Source organism: Protopterus annectens, chromosome 4.part0 (genome assembly GCF_019279795.1).
Source record: "Protopterus annectens isolate FY-2018-M chromosome 4.part0, PAN1.0, whole genome shotgun sequence".
Lineage (NCBI taxonomy): Eukaryota > Metazoa > Chordata > Ceratodontiformes > Protopteridae > Protopterus > Protopterus annectens.
In genome coordinates, this window is record NC_056733.1 from 726,215,414 (window position 1) to 726,225,595 (window position 10,182).

A 10,182-nucleotide genomic window follows, 5' to 3' on the forward strand; every position below is an offset into this window, starting at 1 on the left:
GTATAAACATTCACTTGAAGCTGGACAGCAAGGGAAGGAACAGGAAACCGTGACAACTCTGATGCAGTCAATGTTGAGGAGTGATAGGCCAGTGAGTTCCCATACGACTGAGCAATGGATGACACAGGATGAAATTGAAAAGAATGTGCCACAGGAAGATGCTACAGAACTTTCTATAGAATGCCTGCAGGAAATGCAGAACAAAAAATGTTCCCTCAGTTTAGAAGAAAATGAGCTAAGAGAAGAGATGCTTAATTTAATAGATATAGACATATTAAGATCAATGAAAGAAATAGACTGCAGAAGGTCAATAAAACCCCAAAAGTCAGAAGTTTGAAAAAACAAATGAACACAGTAATTAGGACTGTTCACAGAGATCCATGTGATATAACAGATGTAGACAGGATATATTACTATGCAGCTAAATTAATAACAGATAACATTTTAACACAAGAACACAGGAAGGGAGAAGAAGGGGAGAAATCAAATACTATCATGGAAGTATCGAACAGAGGAAACTATAAAACAATTAAGTCAAGAAGTGTCACTGTTAAAAAAGTATAGAAGAGGGAATAGATCAACAAAAATAATAAGAAAGATAGATGTGATAAAAGCAACATGCAGTATTAGAACAGATCAGGATCTATCATGCACTATCAAAAATAATAAACTAAAAATATCAGCACGGGCAGAAAAACTTAGAAGATACAAAGATAAATATAAAGGAAAAGCACAAAATAAGCAATTCATTGATGACCCAAAAAGTTTTATAGAGAATTGGGAAACAAGGTAAAAGGAACTATAAGACCACCAAAGAAAGAAGTAGATTCATTTTGGAGAAGTATCTATGAAGATCCTGTTGAACATAACAAAGATGCTAAATGGATAGAAGAAGTAAAAGAAAGAATAAGAAGTTTAAAGGTACAGGATATGAAATGGGATGAAATATCAGCCAGAGAGAGTGAAACAAAGTTAAGAAAAGCCTCAAATTTGGAAAACTCCAGGCCCAGATGAAGTACCTAACTTCTAGTTAAAAGTATTAACATCTTTGCATGAAGATTTGGCCATGAGTAAGAACTATTTATATGCGCACCCCCGGACAGACACCAGCCTGGTTAACAACAGAAAGAAACAATGCTCCTACTTGAGAGAAAGCCTGCAAGCTACCCTAAAAATTGTAGTCCAATAACTTGTCTTACAACGATGTATAAACTATACACTGGAATTGATACCGACAGAGTTTATAGTCATTTAGAAGAAAACTCGATTATGGCAATAGAACAAAAGGGTAATAAAAGAAACTCATATGGAACAAAAGATCATTTGTTGTTAAATAAAATCATAGTGAAGAACTGTAAAAAGGGGAAGAATCTAAGTATGGCATGGATTGACTGCAAATAAGCATTTTATAGTATCCCACATTCATTGATAAAGGAGTGCTTAAAAATGTATAAGATACATCCTACATTGATTGATTATATTACAGTGATGACCATAAAACAGTGGCAAACCACTGTGCAATTAAGCCATGATAAAGGACAAATTATTATTCCAGGAATAAAAATTCGAAGGGGGATGTTCCAGAGTTACTCCCTGTCACTGCTACTATTCTGCCTTGCCCTTAACCCATTAAACTGTCTTCGTAACAGCTTAGGCCATGGCTATAATTTGGCTATAATTTGGCTCCCAGAAAACAACAAAGTGTAAAGACTTCTCATCTTCTCTTTGTCAATGATTTAAAACTGTTCATCAGATGAGGAATTGAAAGCACAACTGCAAGTAGTCAAAACTTTTTCAGACGATGTAAGAATGTCATTTGGTCTTGATAAATGTGCAAAAGCAACCATTAAAGTAGGAAAGCTGCAGCACCAAGAAAAATCAGTCCGGGACAAGAGTGTGATATAAAAGAACTTGAGCAAGTAGGAGTGTATAAATATTTGGGAATTGCTGAAGGATCAACAATAAAACATGAAGAAATGTGAATATAACAAATTAAGGAATATTTTAGAGGACTTAAATTAATTTTGAAAGTAGTATTAACATCTAGGAACAAAATTCAAGCTATAAACCAAATTTGGTCTTCCTGTACTAACTTACAGTTTTGGAGTGATTGACTGGCCCCAATCACTGTTAGATAGATTAGACAAGAAAGATGTTTCATGCTCATCAAATGATTTATAAAACTCAGTGCATACCAAGATTATATATTCCCCATTCCGAAGGAGTTATGGGCCTCCTTGAAATTGATTGCATGTATATATCTGCAATCATGGGACTACACACATATCTGCTGACCTCACAAGACCCAAATATAGTGAACGTTTTGAAACAAGGAGAACAAATCTAAGCTGACTTCCCTGCTTAGTCTAGCAGAAGCATATCGGCATCAAACAGGAATGGAAATCAAAACAGAAGTAGATAAAAATTAGGCAGCAACTGAATGTGCCAAAAATAAAAGAAAGAATATAAGGTGAAGTATCAGATGAGAAGGCAAGAAATGTGGAATATGCATAAATATAGTTGTAAGTATAGATAACTCCTGGATGAACCTCTTGTTCATCAGGATCGAATGCAGGAATAGTTAAGGAGAGGCAAATTCAAATCAAAAGATGAAAGGTTAATATTGGTGGCCCAAGACAGTGGGCTATGTACACGTTGGTTTACAAAATCCATTGAAGATGTGTGAGAAACAGACAAATGTAGGTTTTGTAAAACAGAGTTGGAAACAGTTGCACACCTTGTTGCTGGTTGTGATATATTAATGACAGAAGGACTGTATACTGAAAGGCATAATAATGTGGAAGACTGTTGCACTGGGGATTGTGCAAACATTATGGTATTTAAGTGGCTGAAAAACACTGGAAACATGATCCACAAAGCATCATAAAAAATGATGATGTCTACATCACATGGTATAACCTGTTACCAATAGTTCAAAAGACAGATAGAAGATAACCAGATATAGTGGTCCATAAAAAGAAAACAAAAGTAGCACTGACCATTGAAATTTCTACACGCAGTGATTACAGTGTTTTGCATACAGAGAGATACGAAATCATAAAATATCAGGATTTGCGAGTAGAAATGAGAGCAATGTGGAAGAAAGATACCCACACATTTCCAATATTAGTGGGAGCAACAGGTCTCATAAAAAATAATCTGCGGTCGTATTTAGATATGTTACCAATACATGCAACCCCATACAAAGTGCAGAAGGAGTCATTACTGGACAAATTGCGGGTGCTGCGTAGAGCACTTCTGGCTGACATCAAAGATTGAAACAATATTAATTTCTTTCATTTAGGAATGGGGACTATTCTCGTCATGGTATTAGAAACTCAAAAGACTTGGAGAAATTAAAAAAGTAGCAGTGGAAAATAAAATATTGATGTAGACAGTATCAATTAACACATTTTAGGGAGTTGGGAGCAGTCAGAAGTACTTATTCAAAGAAAAGGTATCATAAAAGTAAAAAATCAGATGTAGTGACATGTAAAGAAAGAGTTGCTCAATGAATATGTTTCTGTAATTTCCACATTAATCATTTCAATTCTAAACAGCAACATTTTTTTCACATATCATTCTATGCACCAGACCCACACCAGTAATATTCCAGGACACTATACTGGTTTCTCTGCTCTCTACACATGACACTGACCCACACTAGCAGAAAACTCTCCTGGTAAACCTTTGATAGAGCACAGCTCCTATCACCCCACCATGATCAGTGACTGACTGAGGTGAATGAACCAGCACATAAGAATGAGCACCTGCTCATTCATTTCACCTGTCAGGGGCACACCTGGTAGTACGATAAAAGCTGCTACCAACATCACCTGCAGTTTTCCTAGGAACCACCTGCATGGGCCTGATCCAAGGCAATGGTGAATCTTAGTAGGACCACATCTACCATTTCTTATTAGTCAAGTTCTCATGCAACCCAGTGATAAATCTGGCTAGACATAGCTAGTAGTTTTTCTGTCCATGAACCCATATAAGATAAGGTCCTGGAGATTGTTGGCATCTAGGAAAGAAGCATGTTATTTTCTTTAAGTTCACATCAATCCATCCATTCATTCATCTATGCATCCATCCATCCATCCATCCATCCATCCATCCATCCATCCATCCATTCATACATTCACCCATACATCCATCCATCCATCCATGACCCCCTTTTCCAATTTTTGTACATAGGGACAGGGCGCCATTTCAATAGTAACAATCATGTACAGTTAAAGTTCACCAGGTAGCTAGCCTTTTGGCAATAGGCCAGGGTTCTCATTAGAACCATGAACGCTTGGAATTTTGAATGGCATATGGTCGACACCATATGATCGAAATTTCAAGCGTTCAAAGGTTAAACATAATGGTGCTATTTGGTGCAGAATGGGAGAATTTCCCTTTTCTAAACTGAAGTGTGATCTCGGAGTTGGTATATTTAAATAGGGGGGTGTGGGAGGTGCAGGGGGAGCTTGCCCCTGCCTGCACTGTTAAGGTAAGTTTTTTTGTTTGTTTTATTATATATTTGAACTTTTAAACTTCGATCATATGTGGTCAAACATATGGGATTCGAAGTTTAGAAAGTTTGAATATATAATATAGACCCATAGGCTACTGGGTTTCCATACAATATTAAAAGAGATCCTTGACTAATGAGCACTGCAGCAAGTTTATAAAAGATTACTCATCCATGGCATTTCCTCTGACATTTTCATTATTACTGTGAAAATATAACTCAGAAAAATATTAAGTGTGGTGATGACGTGTATTGGTTACAGTAGTTTTGTCATCTAAAGGAGAACTACACATTAAAAAATAAATAGATAACTATATAGATATATAGACAGATATTAAGATGCAAAAAGAAAAAAAAGTGGTATCCCTCGAAGTCTCAGAAAACCTAGTACGCAACCTATACCAAAAACAAGCCAAGCTAAAACTTTGCAGTGTGGAGAGTGTGAAGTCCACTCCTTAAAATATGTTATGCACCTAATTCACTAATAAAACTTGAACTTTAAAATACATACAACAAGATAATAAAATAGTAAGTAGTCCACAGCTGAGTTAAAAATGGAAAATCCATTATTGAAACACATAAACACGCAATCCTAGTTGAGTATAATGAAAAGTATTAAAGACATTTATTAATTTATATAATCAGTTTATTTGGAGCAAGGGAGTGGTTACAGATGGTGGTTCTGTTAAGAGCAATAAAAGCATTAAACTCATTCCTTTAATTCCTTTAACCAAGCTCCCCTTCTCCGTAACACCATAGTTTAAACTGAGAGTGTGCTACCTTAGAACTGAAACTTAAAAGCTAGAGAAAAATTAAAATATATAAGAACTGCTTAACCTACTAATCCAAACTTTATTAAAAAAACAACTCACTCACAAAATGACTAACTAATCAACTAACAAAAAGAGTTACCACTAAACATCTATCAGAATAAATATCAGTAGCTTATAAACTGAACAACTTTAAACAAAGATCGCATTCGTACCATAAATACTTCATCAGGTTTGTGTGTAAAAAACATATCATAATAGTAATGAACATATGTATAAATCTACACGTGAACATCTAAGTAGGCTGAAAAGCATATCTATAATTGCTAAGGTGGGAATATAGTGAAAGATGTTAGAAATAAATAGCGAAAAATTTTAGAAATAAAACATCTGTCCAAGTATGGCATCTAACTAAGAAAGCACTTAGTTTAAATGAGTAAAAGTATCAGAAAACAGTACCACTGTCAATTATTTTCATTGGAAAATCTTTATCATGTTTGATATTTGTTTATAACAATATTAGCATGTATAATATTAGCATGTAATGTCAGCATTAATCAGTCCCATATCAGACTTTTAATAGTCTTTTAAACAGTGAGACAGTTTTCTGAGTTGTAGTATGCGTTTTATGGAGAAATAATAATTATCTCCTGGTTTTCTAAAAAAGTTCAGTTTCAACTGATACAGTAGTTCATGTTTATCTAAGAGATTAGGGATGTCTCCTTCCAGTTCCAAAAGGTCCACATGATCAATAATTTGAAATTTAAAGCCAGTGTGTCTTTTGTGAAGCTGCAGGTGCTGAGCCAGTGCTTCATTCTAACACTTAGCTCTAATTTCAGATGGCAAGTCTCTTGAACATTTTTGACACATAAAATACTTCACAGTCATTGCAGCTTGCCATGCAAACCACCTGCATTGAGTTTCATTCACCTTATTTGTTGGTTTTGATCAGTTTCTTTAAATAAGAGCAGAAAAACATGTCTCTCTCCTGTATGTACTGACTAAAAACAAAACAGAGATGGCTGCACACTTATTGGTGCATGTATCCAGTGGTCTAGGCCAACCTTTAACCCAGCTCCTGATGTTTCTGGCTTTCCTATATACAAAGGAAGGAGCTTCTCCAAGGACGCTCATTAGATCTGAGCTTTCAGTAATTATGGCCCAGTGCTCTCTAATAATATTAATGATGTAATAGTCAACAGTAAAAGTCAAGATACAACTGTCTTTAGATTTGTTGTCCATAGGTTTCTTTAAAACTTCCTGTAAGGACTGTTAAGTGCTGATGAATTTGTACTTTTAATTAAACTACAGGCTCTAGAATGCTTCTTAACATACTGCTTTCATAGCCTCTCATCAAAAAGTCATTATCTAGAACATTTAGGTTCTTAAGGAAGGGTTCCATTTTTGTGGTGATCCTGGCCAACCTGTAACCCTGGGACTTAACAATGTTATATTTTGTCCTGGTGGGATGGAGACTCATTATGTTGCAGGAGGTTTACTCTGGTAACTTTTCGGTAAAGGCCTGTGTCAATTTTACCTTGGTCCAAGTCTTTAGTAATCTGCATATCTAAGAAGACTGCCAAGATGAGGCTATGGGAAGAGATAAAATGCAGGAAGCTGGGGGTTTAATTCAGATAGTTGATAAAAATCTTTTAAATTAGCACTGTCTCCTTTCCATACAATAAAGATGTCATCAATAAAGCTTAGGTACACTGTGATATGTTGCATGTATTCTCTGTTGTATGTTGGCTAGGCTAGGAGCCATAGCTGTCCCCACTGCTATACCGGGCTTCTGTTTATAGTAATTTCCATTAAACATAAAACAAATTGTAGCACCATATCTAAAGGTTTATGCATTATTTCATGTTGTGCTGGTGTGCCATTGTTGTTTTTCCTCTATTAATCAATTACTGTCTACATAAATGTTTTATTTTCCACTTCCTTTGTGGTTTGGCTCGTGGTTGGAAAAAATCAGTAACTGATTAATAAATTAAAAAAGCAATCTCGTACAAGAAGTATGACTTTAGGAGAATGTCAAATAACAAAAAAGATAGCACCTGACAATTACTCCATATGGACTGAGATAAATCATTCAACATGTTCTTGAGAAAGTGAGACAGCTCTTCACAATGCTGAGTAGGAATGCCAACAAAGGGAGTAAGAACCTCTTCTTAGATGTGCTGAATGCACTGGGAATATTAATGTGCTTATCTTATGAGTGTGTGTGTGTGTGTGTGTGTGTGTGTGTGTGTGTGTGTGTGCATATCTGTGAGAAAGAGAGAGACAGAGACAGAGACAGAGAGAAAGACAGAGAGGTACTAGTCAGCTATCGCTAATATGTAGGTAAGTCCCCTAATTTTGGCTCAATATTTAGCTATATCCATCCTTAAATTGGATTTTTTTAGAAAAGTTAATGGATTACATTCAGTAAGACTACTGATCATCTGTTGATAGTCGTAATAATTGTAATTATCCACATGGTTGTTAATTCACATCTTCTTTTTATATCAACTTTTTAAGTTAACTGGACCAGTAAAGTGTCTCTAATTTCATGTGTGTGTGTGTGTGTGTGTGTGTGTGTGTGTGTGTGTGTGTGTGTGTGTGTGTGTGTGTGTGTGTGTGTGTGTGTGTGTGTTTTCACTGCATGCTGTTCCAGTGTAGGACCTCAGAATTGGGTGGTCAGTTCAAGGGTGCCATATTGGAACTGTAATGTCCTAGAAACAAGACAATGTTACTATTGGGGTTGCTAAATGGTCACACTTTATGTGCTCCTCTTCCAGAACCCAGACATTTTTTTTTATTTTTGAAATTATAGTGAGGTGCTACAGAAAAAGATCCATTGCAAAACATACTTTTGCTAAAAACATACTGTATGAGATCAAAAATGGACAAAAAAAAACTAAAATAATGATGTACCAAAAATAAAATAGTCTCAGAATGTCTAGACATCAGGATTAATAATTAAGGATGCATAAAATAAACCCCAAACTGATATTTTAGCTGATGGTCTGATTGTTCACATTCAAAATCCATCAGTCGGTTGAAAAAGATAAAAGATAATTTATTTAGGGATACTATCAGAGCCCAACAAAGTTTACTCAAAGTGACACGTTTGTTAAATGTAATGCAGTGAGTATTTCACAAGATGGAGCACTTTACATACTAAAAGAGAGAAACAGTCCTTAATGTATAGTAAGGGGTATGGAAGACTGAAACATCAAAATGGTATTTGCATAAACATGAGGCATCACTGATTTAAAACATTGTAAGTCGCAAATAAACATTAATAACAGATATAAGTTCATTCAGTGTCTGCATGATCCTTTAACAGTCAGCAACATTCCAACAATGTACTGGTTGGCGGTCCTTATCCTGGTCACAACATGTTGGACATGTAAGGGGCTGTTTCACAAAAAATCTTTTAATTTTATTTTTTATTTTTTATACTAAAATGATTACATTTGTGCTGTAATTCCTTAGTGATAATCACTGTTCTAATACAAGCTGCACTATTAGAGTTTAACCTAGACTAAACAGAAGTATATAATGTTGAAATGGCTCTGTAGAAACGTTATGTTTAATTGTTTTTTTATTTCCTCAGGCTGCAGATCCCAGCCCAACCTGTCTCAGCCTCCATCACAGTCAGTGTCTCTGGGTGAAACAGCCAAACTGTCCTGCAGCATGACTGGGGGCAGCATCAGTAATTATGATATGCGCTGGTACCAGCAGCGACCCGGAACAGCTCCACAATACCTTCTCTACTACTACAGTGGCATTACAAGCAGGGGCTCTGGGGTCTCTGATCGGTTCTCTGGGACAGAGGACAGTTCAAACTACTATTTAACTATCTCTAGTGTCCAAGCAGAGGATGATGCTGATTATTACTGTACTGTATGGGATAGTAGTAGCAGAGTACACAGTGATACAGTTACAGAGAGAACTGAAACAGAAACTGTCTGCATCATCAGATCTCTGTGCACAACTGTACTATAAGGGGAGTCTTACATAACAAAGGAAGAAACACTCCAGTTCTTACTAAACTATACATGTGAAAGCAAGGGTCATTAAACATATTGTCATCTGAAGAAGGACTCGCTAGGGCAGACATAGATTGCATTGACTTCAGCACAGATCTGTGCTAGACCAGGTGTGTGGGGGGTGCATTTCTTTTGTACTTTTCCCATCCCATATGTCATTGATATGAAGCAGTTTACCAAGTACTGCTGAAATACGTTTAAGAGGAGATATGTTAGGAGGGGATCCCACCTGCACATACTTATTGTTATTATTATTATTATTATTATTATTATTATTATTATTCAATTCTGTGTCAGTTACTAATCACCCTAGCAACCACCTGTGACAGATCTTCCATATCCCTCCCAAACCATTAAATATTTGTACTGCTATTGTAATAACATACAGCTCCCTGTCTATGACAAGAATACTCATTTTCACTATTCCACCTGGCAACACCTGTTTTCATACTGAGTTCAGAATTTCACCCAGGTTCACCCTCTCCATATCTAATGTAACCCATAGAGATTTCTAACAAGACAGAAATGCTTCCTTCACAATGTAAGTTGTGGAGATAGAGCTACCAGTGTGTGCCTCATAACTACTCCAATGATTGAATGACTTCTTAATAGTAAACTAGACAGCACTGAGTATTTCAGCTGCAGTCACTATGAAAGAAGAATTAATTCACATGTCCCACTCACAGACAGATAGCACCAAAGGAAAGCAGCACACCCTGTATGCAGGGACATTTTTTTTTATCTCTGCATCCAGTAATTTTAGACTCTTTAACTCACAAGAGAAGCATTATTTTTTTTTTTTTTGGGGGGGTCATTACCCATACAATCAGAACATGATCAGCAGTCAGTTGAGGAG

At 36.1% G+C, this 10,182-nt stretch overlaps 1 gene segment (V, D, J or C); it reads left to right on the top strand.

Moving 5' to 3' along the window:
- The first annotated feature begins 8,598 nt into the window (after positions 1–8,598).
- On the top strand, positions 8,599–9,282 carry LOC122800313. The segment is given in 2 exon segments: positions 8,599–8,683; positions 8,891–9,282. Coding segments are annotated over 2 exon segments (438 nt in total).
- Positions 9,283–10,182: the final 900 nt, after the last annotated feature.